Source organism: Cucurbita pepo, chromosome 11 (genome assembly GCF_057944985.1).
Source record: "Cucurbita pepo subsp. pepo isolate OVF chromosome 11, ASM5794498v1, whole genome shotgun sequence".
Lineage (NCBI taxonomy): Eukaryota > Viridiplantae > Streptophyta > Magnoliopsida > Cucurbitales > Cucurbitaceae > Cucurbita > Cucurbita pepo.
Genome location: NC_141808.1, coordinates 13597174 through 13620500, shown reverse-complemented (window position 1 = coordinate 13620500; position 23327 = coordinate 13597174). Strand labels below are relative to the sequence as shown.

The window sequence follows — 23327 nt, the reverse complement described above, 5'->3', positions numbered from 1 at the left end:
TAAAAATATAAGTAAATAAAATATATTTGATTTGAATTGTTTAAATTTATTTTTAATATATTAAATACATATAGAAAAACATATATTTAGTTTAGAGCGTTGAAATGAGTAGGAGAAAAATATTTAATTTTAAGTGTTGAAATTAAAATATAATTATATTATACATATTAATCCTAAAAGAGGAAAATTGTATCCCTTGTATTTGATACATTAATTATTTTAATAATTAATGTATATTATATATCTATATTTGAAATTTGAATGAAATTCAAATTAGTTAAATATAAACGATATTTAAATAAGATATTATATCTTAATAATATATTTTGTCAAAGATTTAAATATATCTAATGAGATTTCAAAATAAATTAGATATTCAAATATATTATCTTTGAGAGAGCAAATATTTTTTTGACAGCTTCTAGTAAGACCAATCTAATTCAAGTTCTAAGAGTTCGTTCATTTAGGGAAAATTTAAAATTTAATCCCTACTCTCAATGTTTCTTTGGTCTTAATTCAAGTTCTAAGAGTTCGTTCATTTAGGGAAAATTTAAAATTTTAATCCCTACCCTCAATGTTTCTTTTTGTTAAATCCTATTCATTTAGCTTTGAGACAATAAAAGAAATTTTTTTTATGAAGAGATCGAGAGTCAATGAAGTATCAACCCAATTTATAAAATTTTCATTCATTCGAACTCAACTCAACCTAACCTAAACCTAAACCTTTTAACCCAAACTAAACCATATGTGCTGGGTTACGTTGATCAATTTTTGAAGTAATCATCGATTGAGATGCATTCTAATTATTATTCTTCTATAAATTAAGTTATTAACAATTTAGGATCGTTGGAGTTCCACATTGACTAAGAGGAATATCATGACAGGTAAGAAACACTATCTCCATTGGTATAAAGTCAAAGTTAGGAGTGTTTATGTTTAAAGTGGATAATATCATATTATTGTGGAGGTTTATTAGAAAGAACTCAGAATAGAGTGAAGTTTAAAGGTATACCTGTCTTATCAAATTTCCGATTCAGATGTCAAATTTTAAATGAATGTCGCTAAAACTAAATTAAATCAAATTCAACATTCAATAATTTAATCTACTTACGCCCACCACGCACTGCCCCTGCACACCCCCCGCTCTCCAAAAGCCAAACTCCAAGCTACTAACTTCAATTATCCACGCAATAGCCCATGGTGAATGCCCTCTCAAGATTTCACTTTCCATTCAAATCGGCTTTATTATATCTCATTCTTGTTATTCTTATTTTGAACGCTTTCCACCTAAAATGTGTTTGTTTAACTACGATGTTTCCAATTGTTTAGTTCTAGTGGATCATCAGCCTCCAACTCCATTTGATGGAGATTCAAACAATTTTGACCAATCCTCACTTTCCCTTGTTTACTGCAATATCTTCATGTGTTTTGAGGGTAGGTTTATTTGCAAACAAACCCCATACCTAAATCTTTTGGTTCGCCAAGCACACAACCCAAGAATGTTCTTCTAAAACACATTAAAGCAAGAAATTGATTGTATGTCACCAACACCTTCCGGGTACAACCTTTTTTGGAACAAAGGTGATTGATGTCGCATTCATACCTAGGGAAAGAAAGACAATGTCAAAGAAATAACACGGAAATACACTATGAATCTCATCTCGTGTAATAGCCTGGCATAAAATCTCACAACACTCCTTCAGCTAAGAAAAACTCAATCACAGATTTATTTGACTTAAAATTAAAAGTTTGTTGAGACCTATTTACCGTATAATTAAAATTTCATATGCTCTTCTTACCAGTGCCAACGGAAAAAGTTACCTTGACTTGGGTAAACACAGTCTTCTATGAATGAATGAACGGTTTCTTTTAGGAAAAAAAAAAAGGTTTAAAAAGTAGTGAAATTAAAGTAGACGGTTTGAACACGTAGGAATTATGCTTAAATATCTGTAATAATTCAAAAACAAAAATAGAATCCTAATAAACGATTCAATGGTTCACAAATTTCCATGAAAATTTATATCGAATTATAATTTAACTTAGCCTATAAAAAGATTGGTTCAGCATAATCTATTAGAATTTTGTTATCATTGTGCAAATGATTTTTTTAAGTGACAAAAAATTGAATGCATACGAGGTATTCGCACCTTAAAGCAGCTTGCTTCTTAGAGGACGTGTTATGTTCACTTGAGCCAACAGCTAAACGGCCTTGTAAGAACATGCCCCGCCACTGTTAATTGCCTTGTAAAAAAATGCAGCATGAAGAATAATTAACATATTCATCTAAAAAGGGCAACGTTTTTTGGTAACAAACCAGAGGGACACCATTTTCAGACGAGCTTATCCAGCCAATTCGCTTATTGGTGAACGATTCATGACATCAGAAGCAGTTGATGCATTTCTTTGCAAAGATGGATCAATATCAGGCAACTTCGGAATTTGAGCCAACAAGTCGATTGTTCGTCGCAAGAGGCGTGCCAGATCTCCCTCATCCATCGCACAATCCATCATTATTTCTCTCCACGTCAAACCAGAGGCCCAAGCCTCAACCATTCCTGAAAATTGGCTGTCCAAGGAACATGGTATGTCCACTCCATGCTTTTGTTGAAGATCTAACAGAGAATTTCTCTGCTCTTCTAAGAAATTAACCATATTAATTACAGTTCTTGATGGCTCAAATATGTAATTGTTACCTCTTCCGGGGCGGATTTTGATGCCTTCAGAAACTAAACTTGCACAGACACCAGCAAGCTCTGTAGGTTTTAGTTGTACTAAGAACTTATTTCTTAGAACCACGGCAATCCAGAGCTCATTTTCACCACGGATAGCAGCTGCAGTTTCTCCGAGTGGGAACATTACATGAGAATTTATATCCAGTGCTCTAATTTCGTGTATGACATTGCTGATCTGCAAAAACTCTTTCCAGCCTGATGGTTCGATTTGCTGAATTCGATTACTTAGCCGTTTATATCTAGCCTTCAATTGTCTAATCTTGTCCTCTATAATATTGGCCATATCTAAAATCTTCTTGTACTCTCTGAATCCTTTTGTTCTAGATATCCTTTTCTTAAATCGTGAAACTTTATTTCTTTGCTCCTTGTACCTTGTTAAGGATTCCATGTATGATTCAGACATTTGCAAGAGTTCGTCATTTTCAGAAAGACTATTCAGAACTGGCACGTTTAAACTCCATGACCATGTTTCCAGAGATCCTTCCATACATGATAAACTGCCAAGCTCAGAATCAGCAAGCTTCTCCCACTTCATTCCCTCTTTATCGAGAAGTGTCCTCATAATCTCCCGAGGTAAAGGATCCCCTTTAGTTAAAGCAACATTAGGAAAGCCAGTTTTATAAACAGTTTTGATCCATTTCTCAGTAAATAGGTACCAAGAATTATCTGAACCTAGAGCCACATAATAAGATGATTCAGCACCTGGGTCCAGATTTTTACCAAGATTTGGTTCTGCACCACTCAAAGAATTATCAGCAGGAAACATGTTAATGAGCTTTGATGAGTCCATGTTTCCAAAGAGAACTGCAGGAATTGAATGTTGGACTCCTTCAGAATCTTTGTATTGCAAACATAAAAAGGGCAACTGTCCATCTCCTAAATTTTGTAACAGAGACTTGAGGGCACAAATTCTTTGCAATTCCATCTCTTTTCGTAGTTCCGTCCTTTGACGTTTATCTGATCGCAGTCCCTCCTGCAGCTCTACTAACTCGTTATATGCCACATCTGACATGAGCCTCCTGCATTTTTTATCAATTGCTTCATCAGTTATTTCTAAATTGAGCACTTCAATCTCTTTTTCTATTTTAACAAGCTCCTCCTTTGCTGCAATCATGACATTGCTCCCAACATAGTTTCCAAAACTCTGCTCAACCAACTTCCTAGCTTCTTCCAGCGTTCGCCCAGCTTGGAAAGCTTTTGTCCCATCCATTTCACTCGTATGAGTAACCTTTGCACCTGCGAGAAGATTCAATACCATTCCATATGAAGCTGTAAACTGAGAAACAAGTGGTTCGATGCCAGCAAACAGGAGCTTGCAGCACTCTTCAGCACCTTCATATGGAGTTTGAAGAAGCACCACATGACCTTTTTTATCAATACCTCGACGTCCAGCTCGCCCTGCCATTTGAAGCAGTTCATTTGAGGTTAACTGGGTACGACCACTATTGCTTCGTTTGCTCAGGGATGCAATAACTGCTGTCCTAGCTGGCATGTTGATTCCAGCAGCTAATGTTTCTGTTGCGAAGACAACCTTCACTAGTCCCCTCTGAAACAGCTCTTCAATGAAAGACTTCCACAGAGGCAGACAACCAGCATGATGTGCAGCAACTCCTTGCAGAAGTCCTTTCACAGCCGATTCCCGGACAGCATCTGGAAATTGAATACGAAATTTTCTCAATGCAAGTTCAACTTCACTCCTCTCACAATCATCTAACAGGTTTTTGCCTTCAATGTACTGAACAGCTGCATCACATCCTTTCCTGCTAAATATAAACCAAACTGCAGGCAGCATATCTTTTGACTTAAGTTGCCACAATGTATCAACGACCTGAGGAACCTGGAAAGGTAACAAGCAACCTGTTAGAACATTCTTTGATTGAGTTTAGCAAAATAATATTGGCAAAAGTTGAAGGGCGATAGAGAGGCTGGTTCACCAAGTACATTTGAACGGCGGATTGAGTTTATGTCATTCTTTGAAAGTGTAGCTTGTCTAGACAGGCTGCTAGTGCGGTCATCGCTGATCTCATTCCCATGCCTTTTTGGGTTTCTTCTTCTTGATCCATCATCCTTGTACAATTTAGCTCCTGAAGCATGAAGCTGAAGATAATTGAGCGACAGCTTCCTGCTCCAATTTGGAAAGAGGGAAAAAGAGAAAAATAGTGAACACTGGGAAGTTATTTCAAATGGCTCATTCATACGAGTAGGCACACACCACACACAAGGCAAACACAAATTTTTCACTGATAAAATTAAGAAATAGAATAGAAGTTATAGATACCTTTCATTAATAGATTATATAATACCAACAGACCAACCAAAAACAAAAATTACAATAAACACTCAGAATCCGTTGCAAAAAAATATGAAGTTTTAAGTTTTTTCAGAATTCCACAGTGACGTTGAATAAGCGAGGCGGGAGTGAATGAAAATATGACTAACATGTCAGCTGAAAACAAATAGTGTCTATATTTTTATCGTTGCATGGGCATATTTGGTTATTTTTATATTTGTGACCTTTACTTTTACTTTTTATTTTAAACAAAAACTTAACTTTTATTTTTCAATATCAATGAGCATTTGGGATAGCTTGCACGCATCTCAACTATTCTTACGAGATCATTGCTAGACCTTACAACATTTGTTTTTTCAAGGTAACTCATAGAATATTAAATCTAGACAACTATAACTTGAACAAATTCTCTGTCTCTTTTATTATTGTTATTGACTAGTAGGCCAAGCTACAAATTTATCAGATACTAAATAGATCTCCCAAAGAAGGAAAATGACTATAAGCAAGAAATACATTATATAGTCAAACCCTATAAAAAAAAGCTTCAGACAAAATTCAATATTTTTATGATAGCACAATAAGAAGCCACACTAGGCTAAATAATATCAAATCTATGCCAATAACTTTTGCAGAAATTCAAAGGTACCTATTCATGTGCGTTCCTTTCTCGTCAAGGAGAGGAAGTAAAGAGGTCTTTGTAGAGAAATGCCAATTCAATGGTACTGGACGCTTTGTTGATGTTACTAACTCAGTTTTACCATGAATCTTAAGAAGTGAACAGAAAAGGTAATTAACATTCACGCCATACATACTTTCAGCACATTAACATCATAAAAAAACTCATCCCATTCATCTTGAAAGCTGAGAAGAAACAACTAACTTTTACAACATCATACTGATGACCATAAAGGAAGCAATAATATCCTAGAGACCTCATATCCTAGAAAGGAAGCAATAATATTGACTGATAGCGAATGTAAAGCAGAAACCCAGGGGTGAATAATTGCATTATAACAAGCAGCAGAAGAGGAAAATGAAACCAATGTGATATTCAGAACATAGATATGTAGACCACATAGCTATTTTAAGTAGGAATTGGATTGTTTGTTCTTTTATGGGAAAAAATCAATTTATACCCTAAAGTTGGGAGGTTGTTTTAATTAAAAATTCAAACTAATAAATGTATCAATTTAAACCCTGAACTTTCCTGAGTGAATCAATTTAGAACCTCCAATAGAATTTCATTTTAAAACCGTTAATGCATAACTTTCACAAAATGCAAGAACTAATGGAAATTAGAGAGAAATGCAGAAATTTAATATACTGTAGAAGTTTATTTTATCAAGTTTAAATGATGTTTCATCTACTCACCTTCCATTATTTTTCTCTACTTTTTTAGAAAGAATTATGTGACAATTTTTCTTACTAGTTTGGTAGGATTTTTGGAGAAAAATGATTTTACTTAGTGATTATGAGCTGATTTTAAATGGAATCAAGTGAAAATAGCTATAAATGACTAATAGACTGTCTAAATTGATTCACTTATGAAAATTTAGGGTTTCAATTTATACAATTATTAGTTTGAGTTTCAATTGATACAACCCCCAAAGTTTAGGGGCACAAATGAATTTTTTTCCCTTCTTCTATTTATACTTATGATCTGTTTCCTATCAAAACAATCAGCTAAGACAATAAGCAAAAAGTCTCAGATCTAGAGACTTCATCCACCTCAACACACACAAAAAAGTGACCTAATAGAACTTGTCGTCCTGTATGCTTAATTGGATACATGCTATCATCTAAAGCATAGGTTAAAGTTGTCGTACCTTTGTATGGACATGTCACTGCCATTTAGAGTATCAATAAGCAAAATGCAATACGGTCTGAGAAATGTAGAATGAGCAATAGAAGAGGAAATATTCCACTAAAAAACAAATAGTGAAGTATCACTGTCACTCTTCGTACAGTGAGTTCTGAGTGAGATATGAATGTGATACTTGTCCATTAGCAACTAAACACTTGATACCGTTCTTTTTACTGATAAATCAACAAAGAATTGTTCATTTCTTAATCTTTTTATATGGTATCTCACTTCATCACACTTCTTACTCTGTCCCTCGTTTTATTCGTTTTTTTTTTTTAATAAGAAACAATTTTATCCATCATACTGGGGGGGGGATGAGCCCCAAGGAGTTACAATGAACATCTCCAAATTGAATAAGTGAGAAGATAAGCTAGAAGAGTTAACAGAGAGTCTCCACTTTACACCAAGATAAAGGAAGAAAAAGAACACTATCAAAAAAGACCGGATTGGTTTTTTCCTTTGATTTAATAATCTTACTATTTCTTTCCATCCAAGTCGACCACAGAAAAGCCCAAACAAGATTCATCCAATGATTTCTTTGCTTCCACGAAAGGAATGACCCAAAAAGAGGAGCTTAAGAAAAATGTAAAGATGTTCTAATTCTATGACCCTCATATAGAAGGAATAAATCCAAAGGGTCAACTATTGAACATGATTACCAGGACAGATGCCAATAATAATATGAGAGACACCAATCGTGGTTGTTTTACAGGCTTAGGTGCTTATCGAAAACACTACCTGACCAATCCAGCCAGCCAGCTCATCTGGATTTGCAACCGTTGCAGAGAGACAAATAAGCTGCACTTCTTTTGGGCAATAAATAACCTGAAATATACACAATTCTATTAATAGAACATGCGTTACTAAGTTAGACACGACAAACGAGAATCCCAAGTAACAAATACTTACAATCTCTTCCCACACTGTGCCCCGAGAGATATCACTGAGGTAATGAACTTCATCCAAAACAATTACATCAACGTGAAAAAGTCCACTTTCAGATGAGGCCATTCCAACACTGCATGAAAAGATATTCATACCTATCACAATTTAAACAATATGCTTGAAGTTGGAAAGAAAACAGGGAAAAAAAAACTTTCCACAGTGGAACAATCAATAAGTACATAAAAAATATATATATTATCAAACACAAAAATATAAAAGAATCATTTCCTGTAAGAAGATTCATTTTTGTGTTATCAGAAACACCTTAACCATCTCAACCTCATTTGATGAACAAATTGTTATGAAAGAATAGGAAGAAAGATGTCTATAGTCACCGGGGCACCATCTCCATTAATCAGAGTGTATTTCTCACAAAATAAAAGATCTTAGATGAGATGCTTATTGTCAACGAGATAATTAAAGATCAACGGCACAGTGGCCATTTTCTAAAAATCAACTAAAAAAGGGCTGGTGACCATGTAGATTGGGACTTCTTAGATAAAATGTTAATAGAAAAAGGCTTTGATTTTGAATAAAGAGCACAAATTTGTAACAGTGTCATAAAAAATTCCATTGTGGTAAATATACTAAGCCTAGTGGCAAGATTCTGGCTACTAAAGGGATCAAGCACGAAATTCCTTTGTCTCCTTTTCATTTTTGTAGTGGAGGTAGTCGTTCTTTGTAGACTTTTTTTTAGAAGCACGGGTACAGACTTTGTAGAAGGGTTCGTTGTGAGAAGGGACTATTTTCTTATATTCTAGAAAACAAGACTCCTTAGTGTACCTTAATAGGATCTGAACAATTTTTAAATCATTGAAGATGCCAATTTCCAGTGAAGATTTTTAGGAGGATTTCGTGAGACTTTTGTTGAGCGGAGATTGTTGGACACGATTGAGGGGAGTTCTGTTAGGAACTACGGATCTCCACAATGGTATGATATTGTCCACTTTGAGCATCAGCTCTCATGACTTTGCTTTGGGCTTCCTCAGAAGGCCTCATACCAATGAAGATACTATTCCTTGCTTAAAACCTATGATCATTCCCTAAATTAGCCAATGTGGGACTTCATCCCAACAATCCTCAACAAGTTCTCCCTCCTTAAGTGATAGAGAACTTCCCTGATACTGGTATATGACATTAGCTGGAACATTATATTAGAGAAAAATAGGAGAGCCTTCATGGCACAAAGGGTCTAAAAAGGAGATTTAGAGCATGGCTCACTTCAAAGCCTCATTGGATGTTCCCTACAAAAGTTGCCTGTTATATTCTTTTGTTGTTAATAATTGGAGTCACCTCCAGTAAATGCTTTGGTTTTGCTGTGGTGGGCTGCTTTTTTCAGGCTAATTTTTCCCCCTATTTTGTACAAGCTGGTTTACTACTTGACATGAAAAATAAAATTCTGTAAAGTGTATCTCATGCGAGTTTAAAAGAAGACGAATCAAGAAAAAAAATCGTTGATAAAATGGCTGCTTAGACGGAACCCCATGCTAGGTTTTTCCAACTGATTGGAGCTCATTGACGATTTCGTGCATAAAATGCGATCGTAACTAAGTACGTTGACATCTTACCTCTGATACAACATGTTGCGCAAAATTTCTGTAGTCATGATCAAAACCAGGGCATCTTTATTAACTGCAGAATCTCCCGTAAGAAGCCCAACGTTGCTGTCTCCAAACGTCTCACTGAAACAATAGAAGGATATTGATTTAACAAAAAGTAAGCGATGTAAGAACTGCAATAAGTAGCAAAAATGTTGAAATTGTTTACCGGAACTCCCGAAACTTCTGATTCGACAATGCTTTCAGTGGAGTCGTGTAAAACAATCGTCTCTTCCTGGCTACAGTAGCAACAGCCGCCGCCTCCGCAATCAAAGTCTTGCCACTGCTGGTAGGCGCCGATACCACCACCGACGATCCTCTCAAGAATGCTTCTATGGCTTGTCGCTAACGAAAAATGATAAAAATTTCAAATGTACAGTCTGTAGAGTTGACGCAAATTGATAAACATGTCACAACATTCACCAAATTACAAATAAATGTAAAGATTTACCTGAAACTTGTCGATACGGGAATTATAAACTGAAGCGAGTTCATCAACATCGACAATTCCTTCTCCAAACTCTCTAACTTCACCGAGAAGCTTTTCGACTCTCTGCGATTTGAACTCCTCAGGTGCAATGGAGATTTCAGTAGCTTCCATCGACAATTCCACTTCATCGTACCTCTGCTCCAATTCTCCAAACGCATCGATATCGTACTCCTCGGCTGCCACGTCGTCGTCGTCATCTTCATCTTCATCCTCATCCTCATCCTCATCCTCGTCTTCGTCGACATCGGAGAGTTGAGGTTTTTCAGAGAAAATGGACCTCGGAGAGCGGACGGAAGGTCGAAATGGAACTGGAAAGGGAGAGAAGATGGGGAGAGGTTTAAGGCGACAAAACCTCGTGGCCTGAATCGGAGGTGAAGAACAACGAGGACATAGAGAGGAGGGGAAAGGATAAGATAATGGCGGCCAGAGATGTTGGGGAGAAATGATGGAGAAAACGTTAATGGCGGGAGAGGCCATGACGCCGAACTTAGGCTCGGCTACTCTCTTTGGATAAATAGATTTTCTTTTCTTTTAGGGATAAAAATATAAGGTTTGCTCACCATTTTAAATTTCGTATCGTCCATTTAAAAAAATAAAAATAAAAAATGATTTCGTGAAATATATACACGCATCCTTTCTAGATTATAACTCGAACCCCATTTTTTCTGGATCCATCTCACATCAATAACTCGATCCCTACTGCCTATAGGTAATTTTAGACAGGTTTCTTTTGGAGTGGATAAGTGAATGCCAAGTATGGCTCGTAATAATCTATCGCCCGTCTCCACCGATGATCGCAGAATCTCAATTCCATTTTTGTCTAAATTTCGGATTAAGCGGGCTTCTAGAAGTGGGATTTCGTTAGTGATTTTTTCAGATCCATGGCTTATCACATGAGTTTGAATATTATCTGGTTAGCTTTCTATCGGTTAAAGTATATATATAGTTATTTTATAAAGTTGTAATTTTTCAATTTAACTTTTATTACAAAATTGTAACGTAAAAAGACTTGGATGTAGGTTTTAAAACTGCATCACTTGGAACGTAAGAAGCCTGGGATGCAGGGTTCATACTATGCTGCTTAGAACGTATAAAGCTTTGGGCATAGATATTCAGACTACGTACACTGCTTAGAACGTATAAAGCTTTCATGAAGTAACGTATTCAGACTATGACGCTCGGAACGTATAAAGCCTTGTGCATAGGTTTTCAGACTGCATTGTTTGAAACATATGAAGCCTTTGAGGTAGGTTTCAGACTACACTACTTAGAATGTAAGAAGCCTTGAGTGTAGATTTCAATTTGTATTGTAGGAAGCACATGAAGCCCTAGAGGCAAGTTTAGACTACGTCACTTCATGAAGCCTTGGACATGGGATCAAAATGTGTCATTTGAAACGTGTAAAGCCTTGGACAGAGGTTCGCAGGTTCATGTCTCGTATCGTAAATTCTAAGGAGATTGTTGTAGGGAACAAAACAAGAACAAGAACTAAGGCCAAGGACAAGAACTAAAACAAGGATCATGATTGGAGTTCTCCGAACTAAGAACCCAAAACCTTAGAATTAAATCATAACCAAGCTTAAAGAACTTGAGAAGTTGTTTGAGGATAGACGCGGATCTAGAGCAAGTGTCATACGAAGAACAAAACCTATGGGCCTAAGTTCTCAAGATAAGAAAATAATATGACCAGAAGAAGCTGGTTGAGTATGGACGCGAATCTAGAGCAAGTGTCATACAAAGTCACCCCATATTTCATAGAATGTTTTAAGTTGTTTTGTTTATTGGGTCGAATGTATTCAAACTCTATTTTGGAATTATAAATAAAATGTATTTATATTTTTTTAAATACGAAAAAAATTTACCGTCTTTTTTATCCTCTTTTATGTTTTCAAGTCAGCAGTGACTTATGAAAATCGAGTTGTGATAGATCTACTCTCATCCTTGACCATCTCCTAAGTGTTACATGAAAAACATGTAAAACATGAAGTGAGTATAAGAATCAGTAAGTAGCCTACTTGTAAACTCTTAAATGCTAAGGTACAGTACTCTCTTGTTTTGATCAAGGACTTAACATGGTTTCTTGGCTTAAGAACCTTAGTCTTAAGTCATGAGTAATGAGTCATGGTACTTAGTTAACCGGGTAACTATCCCTGTCATGCCTTAGACTAGTCTCTGTGGAAGACGTAAAAGGTCACATGGTTGGTGAACATGAACCTAAAACGTGACGTCCTACAAGAAACATGGACACGACACACTACAGTTAAACATGGTTATGGTAAACGGTGTCATGCAAAAATATAGAAAGGACATTCCATCTAGTTGAGAAGAACATGAAGCACGAAACATGACATCTTGCTAGGGAACATGGCCTAGGACATCTCACCTAAATGAGGAAAAACATAAGATCATGATGCACAGCGTGGTGGGAGGTCAAGAGTCACTTAAAGCATGGGTCAAAGTAGTACCGAACAATCTTAAGTGTCATGGCAGCTTTAGGGCTTGAGGTGTTCAAGGTTCTTACTTTCACTCATGACCCTAGGGGTAGCATATTCGTTCATAATTCATGGGGTTATCCCTAGGGTTTATCATGTAAGCTTGAAGCACACCTAGACATTTGGTCATAACATAACATTCATAACCCTAATTCAAACATATTGATAATATTCACGTCAACACGTCATTCTCATAAGTATAAGTCATTTATAATACTATTTATGAGGGTCATACCAAGTTTCAAATACATTGGAGTCCATTAAGCCTATAAATATTATCACGGTTCGGGCAAGGGCATTTATGTCATTTTCACCCAATCATGTGCATACCCTAAACATGATGCAAGTCATAACATCCATGAAAATAAGCTTCAAATTAGGAATTTATTTACTCTACAAATTAATGGTTGGACATGGAAGGACCATTTTGATCATTTTATCCTCGTCTTTGGTTTATGTCATAAACATACTCCGATGTCCACCAAACTTTACATATACCTTTATTATGTCATAATAAGTCATTCATTAAAATTTCATAAGTAGTAACGCTTTTCTATTTTCCTTTAATTCTTACTAATAGTAAGTTGCCAGTAAAACTTGAGAAAAGTCTAAGAGACTACTTATTTGCTCGACGACGTTGGAGACCTTAATTATTGTACCCAGATGTCCAAATTTCTCCTAATTATCTTGGACAAAATTTCTCAAGTTATCAACATATCAAAATTTGAGCTTACGATGCACTTACCAATTCAAACTAAAAAAAAAAAAAAACTCCTTCCCAAATAGCATGCAACTCATTCCTATAAAAGGAGCCAAGTCAAACTTCAAACTTTGACTTTTATATATATGAAAAGTAAATATATAAATGTATAATATATTTGGCTAAATTTACAATAAAATCCAAGAAAAAAAATTCTTGAGAATTAAATAATAAAAAGAAAAAGAAAATCCTTATATTTATATAATAAATTATGTACAAAGTATTGTGTATGTGTATACCTTCCAAAATCAACATAAAATTAAGCAAATCATTGTAACCAATAAGGCTACTCTAAATTTATTAAAATAGTAAATACCATAATATAAATTAATAATTAAAAAAATGTAATTACAAGGGTATTATTGTCTCATCAAGAAAAGTTCAACGGCAGCGACTACCAGTGGGCTCCACCACGAATTCAACACCTTCGGAGCACCTCCCTTTCTGGACATATCTCTCTCCTGTACCGACGACGGTGGTGTCGTCGTACTCGACGGTGGTGACGGGTTGCCGTTTGGGTTTGCGCCGTACAATTCTTGAATTCCGGTGACGTCGTCGACGGCCAGATCTACCTTCCTCGTCCTCGATGTGATTGTTGGAAACATAATGGATTCCTCAACGGAGGAATGGCCAAGCCCCAATAAATGCCCAATTTCATGAACCGCTACCGATTCCAAGTCAATCGCCGTCACCGGAGCCGATCTCAGGTCGCCGTTAACGACCCAGCTCTCATCGCCGTCCAAATGAAAATGCCCACTCGGCGGCGAGAAGGCATGAGCCAAAGTCCCTAAAACTCCATCGAACGGCTCCCCATCGCCATGGTCGCCAGCGTAGAATCCAATCCGGATATCCGCCGCTCTGAACGATTCCACCGCCGTGAACGTCAACGGCGTAACAGCCGCCCAACGAGCAAAAGCCCTAGTGAAAACCCCTTTAACCTCATTAGTAAGACCATTCTCCGGCGCAAATGCGTAAGTCAAATCCCGACGGTGGTCAGGCCAGCGAGGACGTCCAGGGAAGAAAGAGTAATGAGAAACAGAGTGAAAACGAGTAGCGTTATGCGCCACTGGGCTACCGGAGTTCATAGAAGAAGCGCCGTTGATTATATCGGCGATTCCACATCTGGGTAGCTGAATCTGGGCAAGGGTTTGGTCGTCGAGGAAGCCGGTGGCGTTGAGATTGAAATTCTTCTGATACGTTAAAAGGGCAGATTGGAGAACATTGTCGAAGAGATCGGAGAAATTGGAAGGGGAGTTGGGAATGTAGCCGAATTTATTAAGGTATGTCTTGAGATTGGAGAGGCCGGTGAGGTGATCGCCAGGGCGGCAGCCTTTGAGGTTCTGGAATTGGTCCCAAGCGTATTTGGTCCGGTTGAGCCACGACGGAATTGAGGAGGCGTTGGGGAAGATATGGGCGGAGATTGGGTGGGGGTGAGCCAAAATGGAGAGTGAAAACAGAGCCAAAATCAGGGGTAAGGATTTCATGTTTTTTTAGTTCAGTTCTTGGTTGGATTTGGGGAGGGGGAGAGGGATATGAAGAGAGGGAAGGGCGGCGGACGGCGGCGGGCGGCGAGGGTTGTTTCTGAGTAAGTTCTTGAGGTGTGGAAGGTGGGGTTTGTGTAGAGGACAGAGTGCAATTGCGCGTTGAAATTGTTTTATGGGGTTTCAAATTTGACTGGCTCCAATGTGTGCACATCGCCGGCCTTGCTTACTTGTCTTACTTTCCACGCCATCCTCCAAATTGGTTGATAACCTATTTCTTTTCTCAATTTTATATAATATATGTTTTTTTATTATTATTTCAACGTTATTCTTGAGACTAAAATAGTCCCCGTGATTATAAACACATGATCATTTCCTAAATTAGCTGGGACTTTCATCATCCAACACCTCCCGTTAATCGAGCCTCGACTGCTTTGGAGTCTTAGTCATTTCCCCTTATCGAGGCTCGACTCCTTTGGAGTCTTAGTCATTTCATTTTTTACTGCCCCTTCGAGGAGGCTTGATATGATATTGTCCACTTTGAGTGTAAGTGCTCATTACTTTGCTTTGGGCTTCCCTAAAAGGCTTCGAGCCAATGAGGGAGTATTCTTTGTTAAATTAGCCATGTGAGACTTTCATCATCCAACGATTAACATATATACTGTGAATAAGTAAATTTTTTTAAAAATAATCGTAAAAAATGAACTATCAAACCTACCCCCAAATGGGTGAGTTTGAATGAGTGGTGAACTCAATTCATGTTGTTCCCAACCCAAAATCCAAAAACAATCCCAAATTTAACGGGTGTACACATCTCAATAAATCAAAAATAATTGATCAATTTGGCATATGATATTTAGAATTAAAAAAATAATAAAAAAGAATCATTATCTTTATTTATTTACTCACGAATAACTAAATTCATATGATTACATTTTTCACATCATTTATTAATTATTAGAATAACTTAGTTAAAATTGGAACACATTTTTAACATTTTGTTAATACATTAAAAAAAAAAAAAGTTTAGAATTTTAAAATATTCAGGACAAAATAAGTTTACGAAAGTATATTATTTTTAAAAAATCATGGTGAGAGTTGGTAAACATAAATTATTTAAGGCCCAATAATTTCAAAATATTATATAAAATATTCCCACGTTAAGACACGTCATTCATGTGGGGCTGCATCCATAATCAAAATAAAATAAATAAATATTCAAAATTTACCCAAATTTAGTATATTTATTTTTATTTAATCGACATTATACTAAATTATATTTTCACATAAATCAATTTAAGAGGACGTAATGACCTAAATTTTTGAATCGAGAGATCAAACGTTCTCACCGTTTCTTAGATTTAGAGGTAAAACAAACTTTTAACCTTTAACGTTAAATAAATAAATACAAAAAAGTCAGATAAGATGACACGGAAGCATTCAATAACGATTTTATAATTAGATTGGAAAATTCCGAGCGGAGAAAAGAAAAAAATAAAGAATTGAGAACCCAAAAGACTTGAGGGACCCAGAACAAAAAATATAGTCAAAGTCAAAGAATGTATGACGTGGCGGGAGATGGACGACCAATGATTCCATGTTTGGTTTGGTTTGGTTAAGTTAGTTGGAACAAATAGTTAATTATTAGATTGGTGTTTCTTCCAGACTTTCTGGTACCGTCCAAAGGCCGCTTCGACACGTCCGCCATCCACGTGTTCTATTCTTATAGGTTCTGGGTTTTAGTTTCTGACATATGTCGTGCGTTTGTGCTGATGCAAGCATTCGAGAACGGACACGTGTATGAAACCAAAGTCAAACATATGGGTAAAGTCAAAGGCATGCGATTAATGGAAATTAAGGGTGTATTTAGTCAACAATTTGAAAATTATTTAAATGAAAATTAAGCGTAGTTCTCCAATAAATAACTAATTTATGAATGTGGTTTATATTATTTTGTAATATTATACATATTTTAATTTAATAAAGTGGATTGAATTTATAAGTATTATAAATATTAAAATTTCAAATTCAAAATTTATATATATTGAAGATTCTCACTATTTGGATAAAAAAACAAAAAAAACAAAAAAAAAAAAAAAAAAAAAAAAATTTAAAAATGGTTTTTAAAATAAAATTACATTGCCTACCAAATAGGCTCTTAAATACTTTAATATTTATCCATAAATGGTGATTTAAAATTTTTGTTTGGAAAATATTTACTTAACTATCCCAAAAAAATCATAAATAAAATTGAAATATTATCAGATCCACCGTAGCAGATAAGGTCATGTGATCATATCAATTCGTATGATTAAATTTTGTAACATCCCAGATCCACCACTAGCAGATATTGTCCTCTTTGAGCTTTCGTTTTGGGCTTCTCCTCAAAGTTTTAAAACGCATGGGAAGGTTTCCACATCCTCATAAAGGGTATTTTGTTCTCCTCCTAACCAACGTGGGACATTACAAATACAATGATGATTAAGCGTGAGATGAACGTATACGTGTCAAAAGCGCAAATTAGTCTAAATTCATAAAAATTTGGGCTTGCCTTAATAAATATAATAATTAAGCCCAAGTCTGGGATAAAAATGGATTAGGCCCAAAGTCGAGGTAGGACCAAAACAAGTTCATTCGTTCAAATATAATTAGAGATGTCCATTTAGCTGGTAGGTATCCATCCCAATGGGACCGACAACAAAAGAGGAAGCACTAAGAGTTTATATTTTTCATCTCCGTAACCCATTTCTAATTATTTGATTATATTATAATATTATAATTATATTTTTAATTATGAATGTTATTTTTGTTATGATAGCTGATGGTAAGATTTTTTCAAAAAAATAATAATAAATAAATAAGAAATTTCATGGAGATAAGGATTAGGAATAGGGAAGGTGCATCATCTAACACACCACACGGAGTTGGCATTGAAGACAAGTTGAGACATAAGCAAGATAGAGACATCGAATAGACAAGAGGGGCAAAGATAGGCTTGTTGAAGGGTCGGGTAGGGTCTCAGGCCTTACCTCGAAAGTCGAGGTTCTAGAAGGAATTTGGGCATACGGTTCTGGAGTTAAGTTCATCCATATGAAATATGAATGCTTGTCAAGTTTGGTGCGAATCGGACACTGGATGGACACTGCACGACATTGTATGACCGTTCCCCAAAATTATGTCTATGTTTAGAAGATCATAAATGACTAAAATGTACTATAGGGGTACCATGATATAACTCTCCACCACCCCTAGGCCCTATGGCCTAAGTGAGCTAGCCTGTGGTACATGACTTCCCCCATTCTAGCCTCACTCCATGGACATCTCTAAGGCATGTGTACCATTCTTAAAAAAAAAAAAAAAAAAAAAAAAAAAAAAAAAAAAAAAAAAAAAAAAAAAAAAAAAAAAAAAAAAAAAAAAAAAAGAGCTTGTCACAACCGTGTAAGCGGACTTGAATTTCATTCCCACATCTTGTCAGCGCAGCTCCTCAACTTTACTCTCTCTTTTTTACTTGCTCGACCTCTCTATCACGTGCTCAATCTATTATTTGTTTGTTCTACTCAAACAAACAATCTTTTAACCTCTTTCTTCAACTTCTCAATCGTTTTTGTGTTGAATCTCTACTATCTTTGGTCTCGGTTATCTCTCATCATAGCAGGGCTTGAGTCCCAATAGTAGATCAAAAGTTTTCTTGCCATTTTCAACATGGGTTTGTGTTCGATGAAGATTTTATCGTAATTTTTGGCAGAGTTCCAACACGTTATAGGTAAGTGAGTGACTAGTTTGGGTCCGACGAGGGTTTGTCTTCTATCTCAAATGTGTGCTCATCTACACCAACTTCTCATCTTTGCCCCTTCACATATTCCAACAGTTTCCCTATGTGGGATTGGTTGGTTGTAGTTAGTTCAGGTAGATTTTTCGTGTTTCGGTTCATTTCATGCAATTTTTTTAGTGTCTTAACTATAACCCATAAATTTTTGGATCCCTTCGTCGGATACTCATAATATTTAGACGTTTGATCGATGCTGGTGGGTTTGTTGGTGCAATGACCCACTTTTTAAGATTTCAAATTACTGGTTACTACCATAGACTAAATGGTAAAAGGATGGTAATTTATTTTCAATTTTGTAAAATGAGATATATAAAAAGTTTAAAATCAAACATAAACAATAAATATGACATAAAAATATTAAAAGTGCTAAATTATATCCATGGAGTCACGTCAAAACAATTTACAAAAATACACAATTTTCAAGAAAGCAATACTAAAATAATATTAAATTAACAAATGAGGAAAACTACTCGATTTAAACGTCCTTCCCGCAGCCACACGATTCCACACGCGCTCGTTATGAACTGGAATCTAAGCTCCATTTCTAAATAAAGAATAGCATGAATGAATATAAAAATACTCCGTAATTCATTGAGACTTCTCCTATTTAATGTTCCTTAAGCTCACTCGGGGTTCAAGAGTTGGCCAATTCCATGGCTTGAGTTTATATGTAGCCCTATCAGGCTTTTAAGGTTTATACGTCTTACTTACCACTATTCCAAGGGTGTAAGTCACCCATTAAGGTGTATTCGAGTTTCAAGGTGCACCTATAATTTCGGGTTCTTAATTCCTTATGTAAAAGGAATTTCAAGGTTATCAAGAAGATAAAAATGACTAACAACGGGTAAGAAATTTGTAGAAAAAATTAGATTAATTTTGTTTAAATAGTCAAAAGATGGCAAATTATCAAAATACCCCTGAAATTTAAGAAAATTACAAAAGCGTTATTGTTGAAACAAATTTGAGAAGCTATAGTGACCATGTGTACAAAATCCACCTAATCTCGAAACTAGTCTTTGGATTTCCTTTAAATTTCCTTTAAGTTTGGATATGATTTAGAAGGTCTAGAGCTTATCACATCCAACGGTGGATATTCAAAACTGAAGTTGGCAAGGCCCTGGTCAGAGAAGATATCTATGGCGGAGGTTCTAGAAATTCAACCTTGAAATCATGACTATGTTCGATGTTTTAATGTAGGCGAATCATTCCATTATAAATTATGAAATATGGAGCCAGAATTGAACTTTATTCTTGAATTTTTTCTAAATTCGAGATCTATGGTTCACCAATTTCCTTCAAAGTTGTTACTATACCTTCAAAATCAAATTGCCCACAACTTTAGTGAAAAAAAAATCGAGCATTGAAAGTTTCTCTAACCTAAACCCTAATACAATCGCCATTAAAGATGCTTTTGAAAGAACTTGGAGATCCAATCCGAGGATACACATAAATTCATTCTGTAAGATGTTAGGAATCACGGATCTTCACGATGGTATATTTTTGTTACTTTGAGCATAAGCTCTCATGACTTTGCTACGGGCTTCACCAAAAGGTTTCATACCAATGGAGATGTATTCCTTACTTATAAACTCATGATCATTCCCTAAATTAACAAAGTGAGACTCCCTCCAAGAATCCTCAACAATCCTTCATTCGAACAAAGTACATTGTAGAGTCTCCCCTAAGGCCTATAGAGCCCTCGAACAGTCTCTGCTTAATTGAGACTCGACTCATTCTCTGGAGTTCTCGAACAAAGTACACCATTTGTTTGATACTTGAGTCACTTTTGATGACGCCTTCGAGGCTCACAACTTCTTTGTTCGACATTTGAGGATTCTATTGACATGACTAAGTTAAGGGGATGGTTCTAATTCCATGTTAGGAATCACGGATTCCACAATGGTATGATATTGTTCACTTTGACCATAAGCTCTCATGGCTTTGCTTTGTTCAATTTCGAGAAGGCATATCTTGCTGACAACAAAACTTTGTAGATTGAAGGAAAGAGGATGTCTACATAAAAACTCTCGTAGAAAATCAGTGGACATTAAAGGATGTCAGATATATTTTTGGTCTCAGAACCTGATCTCTATTGGTCAGTTGGATAGCACAAGTTATGCAACAAAGTTTGGAAAGAGTTTGTGGAAGATTGTGAAGGGTGCTACAGTGGTAGAACGTGGCACAAAATCTGGAACCTTATATACCACTGCAGGGTGTATGAACATGGTCGCTGTTGCTGAGAGTGCTTCAAATTCAAGTCTATGACACAATACACTTGGACATATGAGCGTCAAATGAATGAAGATGCTGGCTGCGAAAGAAGTTTTGGAAGGTCTGAAATCTGTTGATATGAGTCCTTGTGAGAACTGTGTTATGAGTAAACAGAAACAAGTTAGCTTCACAAAGACTGCCGGAGAATTGAAGAAAGTGTAGTTGGAAATGGTTCATACAAACATTTGGGGACCATGTCCAGTGTCATCACTTGATGGATCAAAGTTCTACGTCACCTTTATCGATGATTTTAGCAAGAAGGTGTAGATTTATCTCTTGAAACACAAGTCAAATGTGTTTGTCACCTTTAAGAAGTGGAAAGTCGAAGTTAAAAATCAGATTGGCTTGAAGATCAAATGTCTGAGGTCTGACAATGGAGGAGAGTACGACAAGTCAGAATTCAAAGCATTTTGTGCAGCTGATGTAATTCGATTAATGAGGGCAGTTCCTAGTAAAGCAAGACAAAATGATGTTGCTGAAAAGATGAACAGAACTTTGAATGAGCAGACAAAGAGTATGAGGATTCATTCTGGATTGCCAAAGAAATTTTGGGCCGATGCTATAAATACAACAACCTACTTGATCAATAGAGGGCCTTCAATACCCTTGGAGTTCAAGTTGCCAGAAGAAGTATGGACAGGAAAAGAACTCAAATACTCTCACTTGAGAACTTTTGTCTGCACTGCGTATGTTCGTGTTTATCCAGAGAAGAGTGACAAGTTTGACGCTGAGCCTGTGAAGTGCTACCTTATAGGCTATGATTCTGACATGTTCAAGTACAAGTCATGGGATGTCAAGAAGAAGAGAATCCTAAGACATTGTGGCGTGACTTTTGATGAAAATGTCGTATACAAGGACAAAGAGAAGAAAGGTTCTAGGATAACGAAGCAAGTAGGAGTTGAAGTTGAGTTGCGGAAAGATTCACCTAGTGATGTTGTAGCAGATACTCTTGAGATTGTTGCTGAGGAACCAGAGGCGGAGTAAGTGACACCTGAGCAAATGTTGAAAAGATCATCCAAAGTTATCAGAATACCATACATGTATGTCCCTTCATTACACTATCTGTTGTTGACGGATGAAGGGGAACTAGAGCCCTTTGATGAGGCATACAGTTGGAGGATACAACACAGTGGGAGCAAGCCATGGATGATGGGATGTCTAGGTTTCAGAAATGTGTTTCTCTTTCATCTATTGAGGCCAAGTACATAACAATAGTTGAAGCTTGAAAGAAGATGATATGGATAATAGACTATCCAGAAGAATTGGGCAAGATGCAGCACAAAATTATTCTTTATATAGATAGTCAGAGTGTCATACAGTTGGTGAGAAACCCGGTCTATAATTCAAAGACAAAACACAGAAGGTGATACCATTTCACTTGCAAGTTAGTTGAAGATGGTGATGTGTTTGGCGAAAGATAGAGCGTGCAAAGAATACAACAAACATGTTGACAAAATGTGTTGATGCTGGAACATTGAGGCTGTGCAAAGCCTTAATTGGTATGGTGCTAAGATTGAGAATGAAATTCTTTTGAGAATTTACTTTCTTCATTCCTTGTGTTCTCTGTTTGTGTACATATATGAACTCATCAATACAGATCTTTTTGCCAATATTCCTCCTTGCATTATCTCTCTCTTCTTTCTTTGTGTTCATCTTGGTCGAGTGTGCGTTGTTGTGCGATCCTAACATAAGACCTATGCCATTCAGTTTATGTACTCTCGAGAACCAACTTCGTTGAAGATCACAAAGCGAATTGAGCTCATGAACGCACCTCAATTGAAAAATTACTTCCGAGTAAGTTTTGGGGGTAAAACTCAAATCCTTGTTTCGAGTCCATTTCATTTAGAATTGAGTATTTCATTAGCTTTAGGGGACACAATAAAGCATTCTTGATGGAGTTGAAGGCTAACTTGTCATGGATCGAGCTGCCTAATAAGGTCTGTGTATTTTGGTAGGTATACATGGGTCAAGTTTTGGTAGGTATACATGGGTCAAGTCGGGTTGGGTTGAGGGAATTTTTTTGACCAATCCAAAAGTTCAGGTTCCAATCCACCTTAAAAATTTCACAACCAACTCTTTTATTCTCAAGTTGGATTGTCATTAAAAATTATTTAAAAAAAAAACTTTTATTTATTCACCATTTATTCTTGGTTCCAATCTTAGATAAAAGATATTAAAAAGTTCAGAAATAAACATAATTCAAACAAACAAATACGGGATCAATAATATAACCTAAAATTAAAAAAAAAAATAAAAAATAAAAAATTAAATAGTTCAACATTGCAACATCCTAACATAGTTCAACATTGCCATAAAACTAATGACAATTAAATAACGCTACTGAGCAATTGATTAGTAAGGAAAATACCAAAGTATATCCTAAAATTAAAAAATAATAAAGATAATTACTTTAAAGAAATGACACATAATAAAAATAAAAATTACTATACAAATATTTTACTTACATTAAAAAAATATTTATTTATGCATGATATTCATGGAGCTACAAGTCCCTAAATTATCAGAAAAATCGATATAACAATGTACTAGGTTGCGATGACGAGATAATAAATAA

At 35.9% G+C, this 23327-nt stretch overlaps 2 protein-coding genes across 3 annotated transcripts; both read right to left on the bottom strand.

The window, feature by feature from the left end:
* Nucleotides 1–1439: 1439 nt before the first annotated feature.
* Nucleotides 1440–10447, bottom strand: EMB25 (DEAD/DEAH box helicase). Of its 2 annotated transcripts, XR_002816666.2 has the most exons (9): nucleotides 9881–10447; nucleotides 9599–9774; nucleotides 9400–9513; nucleotides 7796–7904; nucleotides 7625–7711; nucleotides 5669–5787; nucleotides 4674–4854; nucleotides 2148–4569; nucleotides 1440–1603 (listed from the first exon to the last, which is right to left on the bottom strand). XR_002816666.2 is itself a non-coding variant. In XM_023690469.2 (8 exons), the coding sequence occupies exons 1-8, from the start codon at nucleotides 10394–10396 to the stop codon at nucleotides 2341–2343; spliced, it is 3531 nt and encodes a 1176-aa protein (XP_023546237.2). In that variant the 5' UTR covers nucleotides 10397–10447; the 3' UTR covers nucleotides 2046–2340. The 2 variants fall into 2 exon arrangements, 1 of the variants encoding a protein (XP_023546237.2); XM_023690469.2 differs by lacking the exon at nucleotides 1440–1603 and having other exon boundaries at nucleotides 2046–4569.
* Nucleotides 10448–13342: 2895 nt separating this feature from the next.
* LOC111805739 (metalloendoproteinase 2-MMP) lies at nucleotides 13343–14820 on the bottom strand. Its single transcript, XM_023690957.2, has one exon. It carries the CDS (start codon nucleotides 14653–14655, stop codon nucleotides 13531–13533), a length of 1125 nt encoding a protein of 374 aa, XP_023546725.2. The 5' UTR covers nucleotides 14656–14820; the 3' UTR covers nucleotides 13343–13530.
* Nucleotides 14821–23327: the final 8507 nt, after the last annotated feature.